We start from the raw sequence: 22,587 nt of genomic DNA, 5'->3' as shown, positions 1-22,587 counted from the left end.
AAAAAAAAAAAAAAAAAAAAAGAAATCAGATAGATAAGTGGGACCTCATCAAATTAATGAGCTTCTGCAAAGCAAAAGAAACCATCAGATCAGGGAGACAGCCCATAGAATGGGAAAAAGTATTTGCCAACTCTATATCTGACAAAGGCCTAACATCTAGAATCTACAAGGAACTCAAATGCGCTGAAAGAAAAAAAAACAAACAGCCCCTTTAAAAAGTGGGCAAAAGACATGAATAGACACTTCTCAAAAGAAGGTATACGGGCAGCCAACAGACAGATGAAAAAGTGCTCAGCCTCACTCATCATCAGAGAAATGCAAATCAAAACCACATTGAGATGCCCTAAGCCCTGTAAGAATGACCATAATTAATAAAACAAGCAACGACAGATGCTGACGAAGATGTGGAGAAAAAGGAACGCTTCTACACTGCTGGTGGGAATGCAGACTAGTACAACCTCATAGGAAGACAGTGTGGCGATTTCTGAAAGAACTATAAATCAACCTTGCATATGACCCAGGAATTCCCCTATTGGGAATATATCCGGGGGAACTCAAATTATTCTATGAAAAAGACACCTGCACACGTATGTTTGTTGCAGCTCTATTCACAATTGCAAAAACATGGAACCAACCGTGTTGCCCATCAAAGCTGTACTGGATAAAAAAAATGTGGTACATATACACAATGGCATATTATGCATCCATAAGGAAGGACAAACATATGGACTTTGCAGCAAATTGGATGGATTTGGAGTCTGTCATACTCAGTGATTTATCACAGAAACAAAGAACAGACTTCCATATGTTCTCACTCATAAGGTGACCTTGAACAATTATAATGCTATAAGAAAGTGATTGGCAGTAGTGGAAAACTGTCAGGGGAGGAGGGTGGGACTTGCAGTTGAGGGAAACTGCTAGGGGAAGGAGGGGCATACCTCATCAACAAGGGTATCTGCATGATCAATGTTTGTATACCTAACCTTGAATTGTACCTCACATCTTTATAATAAATAAATAAATTTAAAAAATAAAAATAAATGAGTCAAAAAACAATAAATGCTGTAGTGGATATGGAGAAAAGGGAATGCTTATTCACTGTTGATGGGAATGTAAATTAGTACAACTGTATGGAAATCTGTATGGAGATTTCTCAAACAACTCAAAGTAGATCCACCATTTTATCCAGGAATATCACTACTAGGTATCTACCCAAAGGAACAGAGGTTGTTATATAACAAAAACACTTATACCCGCATATTCATTGCAGCACACTTTGCAATTGCCAAGATGTGGAATCAATCTAAATGCCTATAAGCCAATCAATGGATAATGAAAATATGGTGTATAGGGCAACCCTCTCGGACCTCCTTCCATTGTGGGAGCCTTGCTACCCTCTCAATAAATCCTGCTTTAAAAAAAAAGAAGAAAATATGGTGTATATATATACTATGGAATACTATTCAGCTATCAAAGAGAATGAAATGTTGTTTGCGGCAACTTGAATGGAAATGGAGATATCATCCTAAGCAAACTAATTCAGGAACAGAAAACCACACACCACAAGTTCTCATTTATAAGTAGGAGCTAAACTAAGAATATGTAAAGATATAGAGAATGGTATAATGGGCATTGGAGACTCAGAGGGGGATGGGGACAGGGGTGGAGGGAGAAAAAAAATCACCAGCTAGGTACAATGTGCACAGATGTTGTGGTGGCTACACTTAAAGCTCAGACCAAAACTATTAGTACCCCCAAAACTATTAAAATAAAAAGATGAAAAAATTAGTAAACAAAAACTGAAATAATTCATTACGAGCAGAACTGATGTATAAGAATTACTAAAGAAAGTCCTTCAGCTGTAACAAAAGGATATTAGAAATTATTTCAAAACCACATGAGATAATACAAAACATCAGCAAAGGTAACTACATAGGTAAATATATAAAACAAACAAACAAGCTAAAAATGTATTTTCTTTGCAACTCTTTGTATTATCTTTTCTCATTTAAAATAAACTAGAGTAAATATAAAACTTTTGTATGAATTTGCAATGCATAAAAGTGTAATTGGCACAAGTCACTGCCAGGGGAGAGAGGGAGGGAGGGAAAAGGAGCAGGGAGCATGTGGCAACACACTGGGTACCTGGTCCACTACTGGGGGAGAAAGAGCCAGCTAGAAGCCCCAACTTAACCAGTATGCAACTTACTTATGTAGTAAACCTTTACTGCAGATTCAGAGCCATGAATCAGATAATTTTTCTGGGGAGAGAAGTGGGCCTTAAAACAGATAACTACTAATCCCTTCTAAAATGAACTGATTTCATTGTCAACAAAGTATGGAGAAGTTCAAACCACAGTGTATTCTTAAAAATAGAAAAGGTTATGGTGAAAGAAAATTGAGAGGAGACTGGTAGACTCAACGAAGTTACAAGATAAACTGCAGGCCTGCTAATTTGCTGAAGAAAACTGGGGAAAGATACTGCTAAAAGAAACCCTTCGAGCCAGGAGAAGAAGTCTGAATTTAATTGGATTAGTCTGAAGAGTAACTTCAGGACTTTGGAATAAATGGAAGTTAACAGATGGATATGGTCAGGAACAGAAAATCAAAGGAAGCCCTGCCAAAAATCACTGTCATCCCATGATGAATGTGGGCATACCCAGGGCTGTGCCTCTGACAAGTAATATCAGAGATTTCACAGTGTGTATGTAGATTTGTGTAGAAAGAGATAAACATCACTAAAATAGCCCAATCAGTTAGCAAAAAAGTAGAAGTGCAAATAACATTAACGAGCCTGGGGGAGACGGGACTAGTACTTAGAGTTGGTAAAATATATTTTCTAAAATGCACAGTATACTTCAAAAAAACACGAAACATTAAACAAAAAAAAAAAAAAAAAGGAAGGAAAGAAAGGAAGAAAAGAAAGGAAGCAGCAACAACAGAAGCTGCCTGGTAAAGTAACACAGATATCACACTGAAAAGAAAACAGTTCAAAAGAGTCATTATAAATATCTTCAAATAACTGAAGGAAATCATAATTAAAGAAGTAAAGAAATATATGATGACAGCAGAGCATCAAATAAAGAATATCAGCAGATAAATGAAAATTATTAAAAAATGAAAATTCTGGAGTTGGAAACTACAATAATAAAAATGTTCACTACAGGGCTCAACAGATTTGAACTGGTAGAAAAAAAAAGAATTAAACAAAGATTGATAGAGATTGCACATTCTGAAGAACAGAAAAAAGCAAAACAAAACAGAATCTGACATATCCATTAAGAGCAGCAATATGTGGATAATGAAATTACCTGAAGAAAAGGAGATAAGAAAAGGAAGAGAAAATATATGCAAAAAAAAAATGAAGTGGGTGAGAATGAAGCTGTATCAGGCTATAGAAATTACTCTAGATGGTAACAAACATCCATAGGAATAAATAAAGAGAAAAAGAAGTAATAATTAGGAAGACCAATAAAAAAAACCACTATAAATATATCCTTGCTGTCTGTTATGGGCTGCATTTTGTCTGCCCAAATTTCATATGCTGAAACCCCAACCCCTAGAATCTCCAAATGTGACTGTGTTTGGAGATGATTAAGGCTCATTTAGAGGTGGGGGGAGGGGGAGTCCTAATCCAATCTGAATGATGTTCTTATGAGAAGAGGAAATTTGGAAACACAGACACCAGGGATATACACTTACAGATCAAAAGACCATGTGAGAATACAGCCATCTGTAAGATAAAGAAAGATGCCTCAGAAGAAAGTAAACATGCTGAAACCTTAATCTTGGACTTCCAGTTTAGAACTGTGAGAGCATCAATCTCTGTTACGTATTCCACCTGATCTGTGGTATTGTTATGGTAGCCCCAGTAAACTAATATACTTTGTTTTCTTAAAATCATACACATTTTATAAAATAATAATTATAGCAATGTATTGTTGACTTTGTAACATTATTTATGTAATATGTATGACGATAACATAAGAAAAGGGGGAAGTGATAGAACTATAAGAGACTATCATTTTGTGAATCTCACTGGAATTAATTTAGTCTTCATCTGAAGCTGATTATGACAAGTAAGGTATCTATGGTAATCCCTAGCACAATCTCTAAGAAAAATATCTAAAAAATATATTGAAAAGGCTATTAAATAAACTAAAATGCTGCATTAGAAAATAGTCACTAATGTAAAATAAAATAAAAAGTCATGAAGGAATAGAGAAACAAAAAAAGACCTAAATATAGAAAAACTAAATGAAAAATGGCCAAAACAGATCCATCTAAGTCAATAACAAATATGTGAATAGATTAAACAACCTAACCAAAAGGCAGCGATTAATGTGATCTAACATACAATGGAATATTATTCAGACTCAAAAAAGAGGAAGTCCTGCCATTCATAAATGAATATAACAACATAAATGATCCTGAAGGGGATATTATGTTAAGTGAAATACTCCAGTAACAGTATGAAAAATGTTATTAATTCCACTTATATGAGATATCTACAATAGTCATGCTCACAGACTCCTTGAATAACGTAGTGGGGGTTAGAGAAATGGGCAGTTGTTGCTCAATGAGGATAAAGTTTCAGTTACTAGATGAATGAGTTCTAGACATCTGCCATACAACATAGTGCTAATAGTTAACCATAGTTAACAATCATGCACTTCAAAATTTGTTATGAGAATAGATATCATGTTATATGTTCTTACCATAATGCAAAACAATCAAACAAACATAATAAAGGACACAAGGAAACTTCAGGAGGTGTTGGAAATGTCTATTACATGTCTATATCTATATCTATATCTATGTCTATATCTATATCTATATCTATATCTATATCTATATCTATATCTATATCTAAAGACGAGTCTCACTCTGTTGCCCAGGCTGGAGTGCAGTGGCATGCTCACGGCTATCATAGCCTCCACCTGCTGGACTTAGGTGATCCTTCCACCTCAGCTTTCCAAATAGCTGGAACTACAGGTACGTATCTCTACACCTGGCTAATTTTTTACTGGAGAGAGGAGCTCTCATCAAGTTCACCAGGCTGGTCATGAACTCCCGGGCTCAGGCAACCCTCTCATCTCCACTCCTAAAAGTGCTGTGATTATTCTAGATAGTGAGCCACCATGCCTGGCATGGAAATGTCTGTTTACCTAGACTGTGGTAATGGTATCATGGGTATTTGCACATGTCCAAGATCATCAAATTGTACAAATTCAATACTCAAAGTTCTTTGTATATAAATTATATCTTAATAAAGCTCTTAAAACAGCCCCTCCCCCCAAGACTTGACTATATGTTATCTACAGGAAACATACTTTAAATTTAAAGAAATAGATTGAAAGTAAAAAGAAAAAATACATATATTGTACAACCACAAGAATGCTGAAGTGGCTATACTAATGTAATACATGATAGAATTTTAAATTTAAAAGTGTAATTATAGATAAAGAGAAACATTTTATAATAGTAAAAGTGTCCAACAATTAGGAAGGCATAACAATTATAAATACATAAAAAGACAGAAAACAAAAACTGACACGAGTGATGGGAAAAATAAATAGTTCAACAATGATAATTAAATACTTAAATACTGCCATTCAGTTATGAATTTAAAAAATTAGGTGGAAATTTATAAGAAAATATGAATCAAACAACAGTGAACTAACCAAAATTAACAAATATCTATAGAACACTTCATCTAACACCTGAATATTATTATTCTTATAAGCATTCTGCTATATAGTCCTTATGCTACGCCATAAAACAAATTTTGATACATTTAAAATGATTTAAATTATGTTCTCTGACTAAAATTTAATAAAACTATTAATGAATAACAGAATTTTTTTTTTTTTTGAAATTTACAAATAAAGGGAAATTAAACAATGTACTCCTAAATAAATGATGAGTTAACAAGAAATAAAAAAGAAAGTTAAAAATAATTTAAGATTTATGCAGATAAAAATAAAACACACCAAAACATGAAGTGGGGAGAAAGCGGTGCTTTGAGAGAAACATATAGATATAAATGCCTATATGAAAAAATAAATTTCTCAAATAAGAATATAAATTTTCATCTTAAGAAGCTAGAAAAAGAAAAGTCTAAACCCAAAGCAAATAAAAGTAAATAGTAATAAGAAATTAGTGCAAAAATGAAACAGAATGGAGACACAATAGAGAACACTAAGGAAACCAGAAAAGGTTTTAAAAAAAAAAAAAAAAATCAATAAAATGGCAAAATTTTACTTGGGCTGACCAAGAGTACAAGCGAGAAGTACGAAATTAATAAAGTGAGGGATGGAAGTAGGGACATCACTACTTACCTTCCAGAAATAAAAAAAAAAGTATAAAGGAATACTACAAAGCCTGTATGCCAAAAATTAGATAACTTAGAATAAATGCAAATATTCCTAGTGTAAAATAAACTACTAAAACTGACTCAAGAAGAAATAGAAATTCTGAATAGGCTCATAACAAATAAAAAGATGAAATTAGTAATGAAATAAACTCCCCATAAAGCAAAACTCAGAACCAGATGACTTTTCTTGTGAATTATATCAAGTAGTAGAATAATTAATACTGATCTTTCACATATTTTTTTCAAAAAACAGAATAGAAAGTAGCATTTTATGTCTAATAATAATAAAAGACAGACATCATAAGAAAAGGGAATTACAGTATTAAATTTTATGAATTATAAATGCAAAATCCTCAATAAAAATCCTGTACTAGCAAACTAAATATATTTTTAAATGTAACAAGAAAAAATATTATAGAGCATGAAATAGTGGTGTTTACAAAAGAAGAATTTGAAAACCACCAATCCAGTAAGTAGGCATGGGAGTCAGCATTCTGGCCAACTAATTCTATCTCTGTTAAATACAGACTGGATTATGTTATTTGTTAAGAAATAATGTAAAATTTTGATAAAACATTATCATATATAGTCGCTGTGCTGCATACAATTTTGAAGAATACATATGGACAGTTTTACTTTATATTAAAGTATGTTTAATATGAGATTGCTAATAAAAATCAAGTCTAAGCACTTTTGTAAGCATAACATTAACAACTAATCAACTTATATTCGCTATAATTTAAAAATAGTCTCTACATGAATTAACTGGAATTCATTCTCTTTCTTATTCAATCTATTTTATTATTTTAAAATTTCAAATGTAATACATGCCTATTGTAAGAGATTTATTGTACAATTTTATGTTTCTCATACTCCGATGTAACATTTTAGTAATATTACACTAAGAAGAATTCTTTTACGTATACTTGGGAACCGTAAATTCATCAATAACTGTTTTGACACAGTAATTTTTGTTTTATCAAAAATAATTGAAATTATTAATAAAAAAACTATCAGAATCCTGGAAGTGCAGTGATTAAAATAACTGGGAGTTGTTAGATACTAAAGTGATAAGCATATGTATAACTTTCTGTTTCAGTATAAGTATTGTGAGGATCTGATTCTACAGGTGGAAAAAAAATCAAAGTTTCTAACTTAATCATTACATAAGGCATCATTTCCATCTTCTTTCTTAAAGGGTAAATTTCTAGGAAGTTATTTTTTATTGTGTTTTAAAATAATATGTAAGAATTTCATTGTCTTTTCATCTCAAATATGTGTTTTTGTTATGTTATTAAATCTTAAGATGAACACATGCACACTGAATGTGCAGGAAAAATTAATCATGATGCCCTGAGTAAAAATCCTTTTTTTGCTTGAATCAGTATTTCAGCTTTATACATTAACAAATAGAATAAAATTGGAAATAAATATTTAATTATATATTTTTAAAATTAAAAGAAGGCTGGGTGCAGTGGCTTATGCCTGTAATCCCAGCACTTTGGGAGGCCGAGGCAGGAGGATTGCTTAAACCCAGGAGTTTGAGACCAGCCTGGGCAACATAAAGAAAGACACAACTTCTCTACAAAAAATTTAGAATATTAGCCAGATATGATACATGCCTGTTGTCCCATCTACTTGGGAGGCCGAGGCAGGAGGATTGTATGAGCCTAGGTGTTCAAGGCTGCAGTAAGCCATGACTGTGGACTGCACTCTAGCCTGGGTGGCAAAAGGAGAACCCAATACAAAAATAAAAATAAAAATAAATAAAACTGACAAAAAAACTGGTGAATTTCATCAAATAGCATATAGACAAAATGTATAAATTTGTTAAGATCATTTTAAAATTGATTTAATTTCATTAATGTTAAATTTTATCTGATCATGCTTATTAGTTTTTAGGAATGTGAACACATGTACTTTCTGCTCAAAATTGTTCATGTTGAAGAGATGAAGACAATTACATATTTATCTTAAGAGTGGAGATAGCTATTTGTAATGAATTTACAGCAAAACAATAACTTACCTGAAGTCCCCAGCAGTTTGGAAGGGGTTTTTCACATTCACAGTGACTTTCTTCCATTGATAACATGGGCTTTTGCATTTTATAATTTCCTTAAATAAAAAAATCAAATCAAACTATTTGATAAAACATGAATATCCCAAGTTATAAAATACAAACTTAAAAATCTATAAACCATCTTATTTAAATTTTACACTAATACTAATTTATATACTTCTCATTTTCCAATAAACATTGCACTGCTAAAATCTGGGTAAGAAAGATTAAAAATATATTTTATGTCATCATTGATCCATAGTACTGTACTAATAACTAAGCTATTTTTCAAAATTGTTTCTCCCAAATTAATTTTCTTAAAGTTGGTTTTGTTAATGATTGAACATGAATTTACATTTGCAAATTATTCAGTCATACATATAAACCTAATACACATGACACAGATACAGACGTGTGTGTACACAGGTGTATATGCTCATGAATATCTGTGTGTACGAATGTGTGTAAGTGTAACATGTCTGTGTTTATAATGCTATGGTTACACTGACAATTGTTTTATAATAAAAGCATAGATATAAAAACTACAAATTAACAAAAGAAATCCCATGCAGAAAAAGTTTCTAGGAATTCTACAGTTTTAGATTGCTCATTTTCTTGTGTTATTTCATTTTGCCACTATGAGGGAGGAACCCCAAAAAGATGGAATTTTTAAATTAAAAAGTGTGCATTTATCCTTACATGTTTAAACTTCAATCACTTTCAAAGTACTCTTCGTTTGCTGTAATTCATCTACCTATCAAGATGCTTTTTCCATTGCTCAGAACAGTTTTTGAACTCATCAATTTTGATGACTTTTAGTGCTTTTGCTGTTTTTTGCTTCATCTCTTTCACATCAGTAAAACGTTTCCCTTTGAGGACTTTTTTCATGCAGGGAAATAAACAAACAAGAATTGCTCGGAACAAGATGGGGTAAATAGGGAGGGTGGGTCACAGGAATCATGCCGTTTTGAATTAAAAACTGCTGAAAGTCCTCATAGAAAACGTTTTGCCAATGTGGAAGAGGTAAAACAAACAGAACGACAGAAGCACTAAAAGGCATCAAAATTGACAAGTTCAAAAATTGTCCTGAGCAGTGGAAAGGTGTATTCCATCAAACGGAGAGCATTTTGAAGGCAACTGAAGTTTAAAATGTAAGAATAAATACAAACTTTGTAATATATGCATTCTGTTATTTTGGGTCCCCCTTGTATTATGTAATCTACTTTCCAGCAACTTAAGACCGTGTTTGGGCAGATGAGGAAATAAAGAGTTATATAAGCTTTAGGTGTCAGCTTTTCCAGCCCCAAAATACACTGACGACTGGCTAAAATCAGCCATGTCTCTTAGCCACATATGACAAAGCAGTATCTTGTTTCAAAGAATGTGTGTAAGAGAAATGGGAAGCATACGTGTTCATTATTCAGGAGGAAATTAGATTGCAACACACTTCTCAGTGACAAATGCTCACGTTTTCTTCTGAGCATCATTGTCTAATAGGCCAGTCTGTTCATGTACGCATCTTGATGTTCTCCTCACACAATTGACCACCATTCAGTCTTTCTGAAGTCATTCTATCTATTTTCCTCTCTTGCCCTGCACACCCAAGATTCTTTATAATCTGTGTGGAAATCTAGGAAATATATTGAATGTACTTGTTCTTTACCATCATCCATGATAGAAAGTAGCATTTAGGCAAGGTAATGGTCATAAAAAGTCAATCATAATAAAGTCAAAATCATTTTACAGAGATTTAAAAATCCCTCTCTCACACCCTTTGAAATATAAACACTTAGAACTTTAGAACATCATCACCTCTCTATAAATGGCAACTTTAATATTATATTTGTAATAAATTCGCTGCACACAACACTCAAAATGATGAATTTTCCTGTCAGAGAAGAGTTTTGTTTCTGTTTTTCTTGCATAAACCATCAACTCTTAGTCAAAACAAAAACATAGACTCAGGCCCAGGACTGCATTAACTTAAATCATAAGTCCCTGGCATGAAGATGATCTCAAGAAATAAGAGCTGCCTAGATATAAAATATAGAACAGCAATGTTTATGATACTTCATGGTTTGAGAAGAGAAGCACAGACACATAAAATAGATAAAATTTACTTACAATGCCTTTAAAATTGTGGACTTCACCTCTAAGGGCAAAAGTCATTGAAACTCCTCCTACTGCATTCTTGGGCTTTGAAATTAATAGCAGTGAAGCTTCAGCAGGATGAAGAAAGCGATTGGTGAATTTCACAGTGATATTAATTTGCTTTCTATTTAATAAAAGATAAAGAGAGAACATTTTAATGAAAAAGGCAAGTAACGAGCATCTGTTTTGTGTAGGCCATGTGTCTAGTACCTACATCCTACAAGGTAGTCACTTTGACAATAAAATTACAATAAAAGTAAAAATTGTTGCAGTAATTAAGATACCTACAATCAAGATACTATCATCTGTTAAAACATCTTTATATAGTCTTTAAAATCTGAAGTTAACTGCCAAATGTATAGTCCCTCAAAGGATTTTCTAACAGTGAACTATAGGAAATCATATATGTGAAATCATATATATAAAAATCATTATTTTGTGAGAAATTCATAGGATACTCTGTGCTACTGTTTAGGAAAATACTTAGCCATGTCACTGGTTTTTGGTAACATGGAGAAAAAATAAGAAATCAAGAATTCAAAAAATGCATAAAACCATCATTGAAAACAACATTATAGATAATGATAACTGTTATCTACAAGATAACTGTTATGTAAATGAATTTTAAAAGTTAATTTTCCATAATAATTTAGAGTCTAAATCACAGTATAAGCTTTAGATACTATGGATTTGGAGGAGATTCCACTTATAAGTTGGTAGGGAAATGACTACACCATGTAGTTACCTTGCCGGACTCCACATAGGCCACATGTAACTGCATGGTATAACTGCAGCTGATACAAACCTTGGCAGAAAGCTCCATGATCCTCCCACAACATGAGAGCATGGAGGCTATGACAAACTACCACAGCAACATTTTTCACATGCCTTTCCTGGGAAGCTGTCACTAAACAGTTTCACATCGCCTCCTGGATTCTGATGAGGAACGAGACTTGCTAGCTTACCTTCTTCAGGGTAGAGTTGCAGGCTATGAAACTGCTCAGTGGCAGCATAAAATTAGCTCCTCAACATTTATAATGCAGTTTTTGCTTTGCTTTGTTTTGGTGTCACCCTTCACAAGGGACATTCGGATCTGGCAGCTTTGACTACTCTTGCTTTCACTGCTTAAGTAAGTAATGAACTCTCTGAATCAAAAAGGGGCTTGTTTTATTACCGGCTGCTTCTTTCAGCCTTGCCTTGTCTTGACACAGCTGTGAGTAATATGTACTGGGAAAATTGTGCCTTTGCTTTTACTCTGGCTCTTGGCATGGTTAACATTATATATCTGTTAATAAATACATTATACATCTGTTAATAAATGACATACGACTCTTATGTCAGTTTTTCTTTTGTACAAACTACCACCTATTGTCTTCTCTTAAGATATGCATATTTGAGAATGGAAATGGGAATAGATTGCCTTGGTGTCAAACCTTGGGGTAGCTTCCTCAGAACTTTTGTGCAATTACTGTTGAGTGGAAAGCATCAAATAGTAAGGCGAATGAGGTTCTTTCAAAGTCAGTATAAATGTTTTCAAAATAACTTTGTAGAAAAAAATTAAAGCTCACATCAAGCAGAAGTGAGGGTGATTTTATTTCAGATAGATGTCCTCACAAATCATGTCAATTTTGTATAAAAGGACCATTATACAAAACTCATGGACTTGAATTTAATTGAGAGCAAAGAACAATTGACCTACATGTCTCGTACTGGGTTTGTTAGCTCAAATTTTGTGTTAGGATACCTGTGAGTGATTTAGGATTTTTCTAGATATTCTAAAAGTCATCATTAGATACAGCCATTTATCCATTCATTCAATTGATATTTATAGATAACTTACAATATTCCAAGAACTGTTTTAGCTTTTTGAGATACAGTAATTAGATAAAAACACACTATTCCTAATCTCCTGGATTTTACATTCTCTGGGACATGGCAGATGTTAATTACATTGTTACAAAATATATCTGAAAAATTACAAATCTGTTGTGTGTCAAGAAGTGATATGAGAGCATGTAGTCTTAAGGGTCAGGGAAAGGTGGAATATGAAGGATGTGAATGACTTAGCTAGGTAGAACAGGAGAAAAAGAAGGTGTTCAAGGCATATAGTATAGTAAATTATAATGTGTTTGATGAACGGATCAAAGGCCATGAGTACTGAAACTTATATAGTAATGGCGTGCAAGATATAGCCAAGAGCATGTCATGAAACCATAGTGACTGCCATAAAAGTGAAAGTATACTTTGGACCATACTATGATATTCAATCTATATACTAAGGTTGATGAGAAGCTATTGAAATATTTTAACCAGATGAATATCATGTTCACATTTGTGTTAAAATAGCTATCATTCTAATATAGGGGACAGATTGTAGAGAAACCTTTTAGTCTGCTATAAGGATGATGTTACATTAAAACATGTGGATAAGGGGAAAAGATAACACTTTTACAATACATTTGGTAAAATCAATAGAACCTTATAGAAGATTTGGATCTTCATGGAAGTTGATGAAAAAATAAGTGTTCAAAATTGACCATAATCTAAATAATCCACTTAGTGAAGGATTTTAAAAGACCAATACTTAAGTCCCATGAAACACGTTTCATAATAGATTATCTCTCTTATGCGGTAAGTGAGTGGTTCCAGGAGCAGGGGGATTTGGAGTACAGATAATCTTTTAAAAATTTTGTAGTCATATTGAAGCATGTAAAGGCCAGGATTCTGAATTTGTTAGAAATTTCAGAATCAAGTGTGTGGTCCCCTTCAGGCAAGTTTCGGAGGTCTCTAGGCAGTTTCTATCCTAATTATAGGCCTAATCTTTACTTTCTTACCATTTATTTTCTGTTTGCTCCAATTGCCTATCCCTCATTAAAAATTTCTCCTTGATATTATATGTACCTTGTAAGCTACTGCCAGTTGGCCTTTGGAATAGATGCAGAATAAACATATAACACATCAATGTCAGTGTGCATATGGCTCAATGAAAATAATGAGAAAAAAAGAAACAGAATGGTTTTCTAAAATTATACGTTCACTTTTATGACAGTCATTCTGTTTATAGCTAAATTTAGTCATCACATTAGATGCAGAAATAAATATGTTTGTTTATATGCTGGTGTAGCTGCTTAATCTTTTCTATATAAATGATATTTCTGGGAATTTAAACCCATAGCTGGCAGAAAGAGCTATTATTAATTGTGATTTAGACAGAATCGAATACAATGTGGTACACACAAATAGATAATTATCTATTATCTGATAATGAAAAAGTTACACTTTTTGTTTAAAAAAACAAAATGTTTTCTGAGTTCTATTTGTAAAAACCAAATGCTATGAAATTATTTATCTTAGCTGAAGATATGCTTGAAGAGTCATCTAAAAACAGTATTCAAGCCTATGAAATAAAATTCATTTAGATAAAGGAATAATTGTTTTCCATATATATTCAGAATTAATAATTATCTCTTGTGGGAATACCTCCCTGTTTTCCCTAAGAACACTCAGGTATTTCTTTTCCCATTTCATCTAGTTCTATACACACATCACAAATAAAACAATTTTCAGATTATATCCTCATTGTGTATTTGCTTGTTTGACAAGATTGTAAATGATTGTGAATAGCATTCATATATTTTGATTTGTGAGTCACTAGCACTTCACATTTGTGGAAGGATGGGTGCTTATTGATTGCTCTCTATAATTTCCAGTTATTGTACTAGTGTTTTGCCTATATATCATGTTTATTACTGACAACACTGTGGGTAAATATTCTGATCCACATTTTCCAAATAAAGAAAATAAGGCTGGATTCACAGAGCCTATACATATAAGAATTGAAACCTAGACTTTAACTATTAAATGACATGGGAGAATTTCTAAACCACAATGACATTTGAAACCCAGAGTCATCATCTTTCTTCCAAGAAAAATCTCATTGAAATTAGAATAAAGGAATGTTTAAAAGGCAGCTATTTAGAGCCATCATCACATAAAGGGCAGGATGGAGTTCAGACAACACCATCCCCCCCCATGCCTTTATAAAACGACAGATGGTTGGGCATTAAAGCAGAATGTTTTTTCACTCTAAAGTGAAGCCTAACAATTGAAAAACCTGTGCACATACAGAATTATATTTTTCTATTTCCATATTATTACATATGACTAAAATAGCCAAGTATCAGGCGACATCAGATTAAATCTCTCAACATGAAACACTGTGACCAAGGTAAGCAAACAAAACAACTGACCTTAGAGAAAATAGAAATAATTCAGTTAATAGATGAGAACCTAAAAATCTGAGACAATTATGAAGATTTGCACCCCAATTTAAGAACAAGATGGTTTGAAATAGGGATTACCAGACAACAGGAAAGTGCTCTTAAAAATCTATATATCCTAAAGGAAGCAGTTGGAAAATAAGGCTTGTTGATAATGAGAGGAAAAAGCAATGCAATTTTAAAAAATACTAGTGATAAAATAGGTCTATAGAGGATCCAACTAACAAGTTCAAATTCCAACAAGTAAAGGTTGGAAAACAAGAGCAGAGAAAACAAAGGAGAAAAAATTATTAAAGAGACAATCAAAAAGAATTTTCCAGAGCTTGTCAAAACAACTTTATAATGAAAAGGCTCACTGTTTACCCAGCACATTGGAATTAAAAAGCAAGAAGGACGGACAAACAAAAAAAAACTTGATATACACTCTGGAACAATAGAGAGATGAGGAGAAACATCTGTAGTAGTCTTTCTGATAACAAATCCTTATACTGCAAGGTAATGGAGCAATTATCATATGAGTTACATGGAAAATATTTTCAAATAAGAATAATAAGCCGGGGTCGGTGGCTCAGCCTGTAATACCGCGCCTTTGGGAGGCTGAGGTGAGTGGATTGCCTGAGCCCGCGGGTTCGAGACCCACCTGGGCAACTTGGCGAGACCTCATCTCTACAATAAATAATAAAAATTAGCCGGGTGTGGTAGCGCCTTTAGTTCCAGCTACTTGGAAGGCTGAGGTAGAAGGATCGTCGGAGCCCAGCAGGTCGAGGCTGCAGTGGCCAGGAGCGGCCACTGCACTACAGTCTGGGCGACAGAGTGAGACTCCAACTCGAAAAAAGAAAAAAAAAAAGAATAATATATACCCAGAAAAATATAAATCAAATGTTGAGGTAATATAAAGAAATGCTTAGAAATTTATTTTTAAAAACTTAGAAAATGAACCCTCCTATACTTTTTCTTAGAAGGTTTCATAAGGATGTCCTTTAGTAAATGAATAAGCTAAGAAAAAGAAAGACATTAACTTTGATTCCAAGAGAAATCAAGACTTTTCAAGATTGACATCTCTTCAGTAGGTCTGAAAAGCAATCAATCTCAAAAGAGAAAAAGGCAAAGTGTTTTAGAGTGTGGATAAAAGAGATTTCAAAGATTGTGTGTATTTCTTTAGAATTTACTAATTTTCACAGCTTAAAAGAAAAGAGTAAAACAATACTGTGTATAAGAAATAGGGATAAAATACATTTTTGGTCTAGGAAAAATAACTAATAGAAGATACTACTAATAATGTTTGGGGAAGGTTGATATGCATTTCTAAGGAAGTAAGTGAGCTTGATCATCAAATATTATATCTATATGTCAAAACATTATTTATGAAGTTGATACAGCAAATAGTGGCAAAGATATATGAATTAGTTAGATACATAAAGGTAAGTACTGGAAGAATTAAAATTAGACAATTGAAGGAGTTAAAAGTAAATGTTTCAGGGACAGGATCTCTAGAGACAGGAGCATTTTAAACTGTACTATATATTTAAGATATTAAAGCTTGTGTAAATTAAATTTTTTTAGACTTACAAATTAAGTGAAAAATGAGGACCAGACGCAGTGGTTCATGTCTGTAATCCCAGTACTTTGGGAGGTGGAGGCGAGAGGATTGCCTAAGCCCAGGGGTTCAAGGTCAGCCTGGGCAACTTGGCAAGACTGTATATCTACAATAAACCAAATATTATCAGGGCATGGTGGTACGCACCTGTGACTTCAGCTACTATATATGTGCAAGTACAATATTAACAAAATATGAGTACATATATGAAATATTAAATATGTGGTAGATATACATGCATATATGTTCAGTTAGTGTTCACTTGACAAGTATGAAAAGCTTCTAAGAGCTAATATTTTAAAATATGTCTATTTACTGACCATAAATGGTGGAATAGTGAATAAAGAGAAAAAATATGGCACTGCTGAGAAGTTAGTGGGAAGTAGTCTCCTAGGTTCACCCAAATGATATTTTTTTCACAAGCCATCTCTTAGAGGAATAAATGTAATACACTTTTCTATAATCTGAATGATTGGTTTGCCTTCAAAATTCATATATTGACAATCTAATTACCAATGTGATGATATTAGGAGGGAGAGACTTTAGGAGGTGATTAGAATATGAGGGCAGAGCACTCATAAATGGGATTAGTGCTCTTACAAAAATAATGGCAGGAGGGGTACACCTCATCAACAAGGGTACCTGCATAAAGAACATTTGTATACCTAACCCTGACTTGTACCCCACATATTTAAATTAAAAATTAAAAAACAAAAACAAAAACAACAACAAAAAAAGAAAATGATGGTAGAAAGATTCCTTGCTCCTTCAACCATGTAAGGACACATCAAGAAGATACAGTTTATGAACCGCAACTCGAGCCCTTGGCAGACACTGAATCTGGTGGCACCTTGATCTTGAACTTCTCAGCCTTCAGAACTGTGAGAAATACATTTCTTTTGTATGTAAGTTACATAATATAGGGTATTTTGTTATTGCAACCTGAATGGACTAAGATGGGAAATTGGCAACAAGATGTGGGTAGGAGAGCTGTTGTAAGAAATACCTAAAATGTCCAAGTGGATTGGGAACTGAATAATGGGCAGGGGCTGGAGAAATTATGAGGTATGTGCTAGAAAAATCTAACATTGCCATGTATGGGTCATAAAGGGTGATACTTATGAAAGTTCAGAAGAAAACAATAGAGAAAACTTCACCCTTCTTAGGGAGGTAATAAACAGAATGCCAGTAGAAATATGGATAGTAAAGGTCATTCTGATGAGGTCTCAGACAAAAATGAGGAATAGGCTATTGGAAAATGGAGAAAAAACAACTTTGTTAAAAAGTGATGAAGAACTTGGCTGAATTGTGTTTTTGTCCTAGTAATTTTGGACAATAGAAGTTGTGTGTGATGAAACAGGATATTTGGCTGAAGAATTTTGCAAGAAAAGTGTTAAAGGTATGACTTGGGTTCTCTTGAATGTTTATAGTAAAATGCAAGAAAAGAGAAATAATTTAACGACAGAATTTTTAATCAAAGGGGAAGCAAAACTTAAAAATTTAGAGAATTCTCACCTATCTATGTTTGAAGAAATGACAAAACAAGCTTTTTTGTGAGAACAAGGGTGTAGGCAAGCAATTTTGATAAGATGAGTATGTATCAGCAATCTCTATGATACTCATCAAGTCTATGGAGAATAACCTCAAAGTCATTTCAGAGATTAGGGATGCCCCTCCCATCACAGGCCCAGAATGCCAGGACCTAAGAGAAAGAAACATTTTAAGGGTTGGGAGGCTCCAAAGCCTGTAGGACCTTGATGTTTGCTGTCCAGCACTACCTCAAAGCTATGTTTTCCACATTTTGTGCAGTGCTCCCCAGCTACCATAGATGCAGCTCCAGCAAACCCTGGTGTGGCTCAAAATGTGGTGGTTGCCCCTCTGGAAGGCACAGGCAATAAATCTTGGAACCATCCATGTAGTACCATCTCCACTGGCACAAAGAGTGCAGGGGCCATCTGCATGCACAGAAGGTATATGCCTCTACCTAGATTTCAAAGGATACGCTGTAAAGCCTGGGAAGGGTTCACTGCAGAAGGCTCCACTAAGGAAATATCCAGCAGACCTGTGGAGGCAGGGCTTCCCTCAATATCCTAGACCAGTAGAGCCATAGGAGGAAGATACCAGCCTTGGGTAACCTTGAGTACATGACTCAGGCACAGAACTACCACAAAGGTGGGACTACTGCAGAGAAATGCCATAGGTCAGGACCCAGGAAAAGAGCTGTGCTGGGGGTTGGGCTGCCCAAAGCCATAGGGAGCAGGGCCACCACACCAGTGGGCTTGGAGGGCATATTTTCAAGTCAAAGAAGTTTATTCTGGGTTTTAAGGTTTAATGTTGTTTGCCCTGTTGAGTTTTACACATACCTGGGACCTGTTATTTCTTTCTTCTTTCCTATTTCTCTTTTTTGGAATGAAAATGTCTACTTTATACCTGTCATACCACTGTATTTTAAAAACATTCAGCTGATTTGATTTCACAGAATCACAGCTAGAAAGCAATTTGCCTCAGGAGGAAACACCCATATCAGTCTCACTCATATCAGACTTATATGATGTTTAGATAAGAATTTAAACTTCAGACTTTTGTTATGAATTAAGACTTTGGGGACTTTGGGGATGGAATGAATATACTCGATATACAAGAAGGACATAAACTTAGGGGAATCAGTGTAGAAAGTTAAGGTGCGAATGTTCGTGTTTCCTAAAATTCACATATTGAATGCCTAATCATCAGATGAGTGACATCAGCAAGAGTAGGAGACACCAACCTTCATTCTCTCCACACCAAAACAACACTTAGCCATCCATGAAAGAAAATAGGACTAGGGAGGGCTCAAGGGTCCAAGTAAAGACATGTAGCATCATAGTGGAGCAAAAATAGAGAATAACCACACTGAAAGATTGTTGGAGAGACAGGAATCCCTGAGACATTTGGAGATGGATAGGAACAAAGAAGGGCAGGGCAGAGACTATTAGTATCAGTCACAGGGTGATTGACACTGAGGTATCTAGTGGCCTAGTCTACAAAATTCAAACACTGAGGTACCCAGTGGTCTGATCTACCAACAACCATTCCTGTCATGAAACCCTTGGAGAGGCAGACGCTGCTGCACCTTGCCTCCCACTCAAAAAGGAGCAGCTGATAGGTCAGGTGGTAGGAAATGAGGAGACGTTGATCAAATTGTACAAACTTGATAATATAAGCTGAATATGTTATGGAGACCTAGTGTACATCATGGTGACTATAATTAATAATAATGTATTCTATACTTGTCATTTGCTAAAAAAGTAAATTTTAAGTATTCTCACAAGACACACACACACAAAACGTAAGTTTGTGAGATGATGGATATGTATCCTGATTGCAGTAATCATTTTACAACGTATATGTATATCAATACATCAAATTTGAATATATATGATTTTTATTTGCCAATTGACCTTAATAAAATTGAAAAAGAACAAAAAACTAATCACTAATGTGATGTTAATCAGGAGGTGGGGTACTCTGGGGATGATTATATCATGAGGGCATAGCCCTCATTAATGGGATTAGTGCCAATATAAAAGAGGTCCTAGAGGGCTGTCTTGATCTTTCTATCATGGAAGGACATAGCAAGAAGGTACCATTTATGAATCAGAAAGCAAGGCTTCACAAGACACTCGATCTGTGGGTACCTTGATCTTGAACTTCTTAGCTTCCAGAACTGTGAACAATAAATGCCTGAGCTACCCAGTTTATAATATTTGGTTATAGCAGTCCAAACAGACTAAGACACAATTATGTCATGGATCTTCAAGATTTCTTAGAAATAGTCAAAGTCACAATGTATTAAATTCAAAGGGTAGCCAGGCTTGGTGGCTCAGCCTGTAATCCCACGCTTTGGGAGGCCGAGGTGAGTGGATTGCCTGAGCCCGTGGGTTCAAGACCCACCTGGGCAACTTGGTGAGATCTCATCTCTATAATAAATCAAAAAGTCAGCCGGGTGTGATAGCTCGGCTCTGTAGTTCCAGCAACTTGGAAGGCTGAGGCGGAAGGATCGTCGAGGCTGCGGTGGCTGGGAGCGGCCACTGCACTCCAGTCTGGGTGACAGAGTGAGACTCCAACTCAAAATAAAATAAAATAACAGGGAAAATTGGGCAACTTACTTAAAGTCTTTGTGTCCAATATCTTCTTTTGTAATATGAGAACATTAATAAATACGAAAAGGTACATAAAGAGTATATAATATATATGTCTGTATATAGCAAATATTTAATAAATATCAAGCATGCTAATATTTACATATAATGTATTTATTATGCAAATATATAACTATGCACATGCTATAAGCATATATGTGTTCATATAAGAATATGTGTGCACATAAGAAGATTGGAAGAAAATGAACTAAAAATTCTGTATATTTGATGTAATTCTAGATGATTTTTGTTTTCTTCTTTTTTTTGTAATTCAAATTTTAAACAATGTATAAGTTTAAATTTATAATAATGAATGTCAATTTCATTAACAGAAAAAAATAATCTTAAGTTAAATTATCAGAGGTTTATTGTGATTATTAGAAAGAATGTATATATGACAGCTTTGAAATACTGGAATAGGTTTGTTAATGTGAAAAAAAGGAGGAGAAACTTAATATTTTTCACTTACATTACTGTTAGGGTAAAGAATAGAGCTCAAATTTTCAAATCCCTGACAACTAAACAAATGATTCTGTGGCAATGTCCAAACGAACTTACATTTCTACAGTTGTGTTTCATAACAGATATACAATAAATATAATGACTAGATTTTTACAAGCAGTTTTATTCTAAGACTTGATTTATAATACAGAAGCAGGCAAGTAGATTTTTTTTTCAGATTTAATTTAGGCTGCATATTTTCTTAATTGTAAATATTCAGATCTTATAAATTATATGCCTCTTTAACACGGAGTAGTAACTGAAGAAAATAAACACAGGCTAATGACACAAAACAAGGGCACTGCTGAAAAATGGGTTCCAGTTTATTTTAAATATAATTTTAAATAGCCCCCTTTTTTTTATTATTTCTGTGCTTGATATACTAGTGCAGAAATAAAGCCTACAGTCTGAAAAGTAACTTGAGTTGATGTTTAGTTAAAAAGCAAAGAGATAATCAGGTAAAATAACTTCAGTAGTTATAACCTGTCACATTATATTGAGGGAAACTGATTGAATGCAAAGGCAATGACTAAAATTTAAGACTAGTTAATGTTCATTAATGGCTATCAAACTTGTCAGCTCCTGGGGTCTTGACACAGCTATTTTCAAATCATCTTTGTATTATTTAATAAATAAGAGTATTTTTCATCATTAGCACATGTTGGCATATCAGACACTATTTGTTGATCTGGAAAGTCATATTGTGCTCAGATACAATTTCTCAAAATTATTCTCCGAGGGGTTCATTCATACTTTATTTTGGGGAGTGGCATAATAGTAGAAACATTAAACAAGTGTCATGAGAATACAATTAGATAAAAATGAGACTTTACAGAATATTACATTTGGGAGTATATATACAAGCATATATATTATATCTCTATCTATTTATCTACCTGTCTAATTATCTATCTATGTATCTATCATCTACACATACATACACAATGACTATGAGGCAACAGCGAAAAATGGTGACACTGTAGTTTCTTTAAGGTAGAATTATGAATCTATAGTATAACTATATAAGTATAATCTAAAGTATAACTTTCATAGTTTATAAATTTTATATAATTGAGATATATCACTTTATATAAGAAAAACTATAATGTATATTACAAAATTATAGATACATAATTTTTGAATGTAGTGTTTTCAGTCTCCAGCAAAAATCAGAATTGTAGTACATAAACAAACAACTTATAGTCTTATTTCTGTGGCCCATGTGCATGCAAAATAAATTAAAATTAAGTGCATATGTGAAAAACTGCTGTTTTATGTTGTTAAAATTGTTTTGACTGATTGGTGAGAAATCTCAGAAACATGAAGATTTTATGTATGAGTAACAATAATTTAATTATATTTCTATCAATTTAAAAATTGAGCTCAGCCGGGCTCAGTGGCTCAGCCTGTAATCCCGCGCCTTTGGGAGGTTGAGGTGAGTG

At 33.7% G+C, this 22,587-nt stretch overlaps 1 protein-coding gene across 1 annotated transcript in view; it reads right to left on the bottom strand.

The window, feature by feature from the left end:
- LOC103255770 (cilia- and flagella-associated protein 47) overlaps positions 1-22,587 on the bottom strand; it is a gene marked incomplete at its 5' end in the record, with an annotated part of 291,791 nt that overhangs the window by 258,561 nt on the left and 10,643 nt on the right. The window contains 2 exons of the mRNA XM_021710301.1: positions 8,403-8,491; positions 10,560-10,710. Of these exons, the coding sequence (XP_021565976.1) occupies positions 8,403-8,491; positions 10,560-10,710 (240 nt within the window). The remainder of the gene's footprint in view (positions 1-8,402; positions 8,492-10,559; positions 10,711-22,587) is intronic.

The sequence above is a fragment of the Carlito syrichta genome, unplaced genomic scaffold (assembly GCF_000164805.1).
Source record: "Carlito syrichta isolate Samal-C Ts95f unplaced genomic scaffold, Tarsius_syrichta-2.0.1 Scaffold288410, whole genome shotgun sequence".
NCBI lineage: Eukaryota > Metazoa > Chordata > Mammalia > Primates > Tarsiidae > Carlito > Carlito syrichta.
Note: the sequence above shows the minus strand (reverse complement) of the source record. Positions and strands in the feature narration are given on the sequence as shown.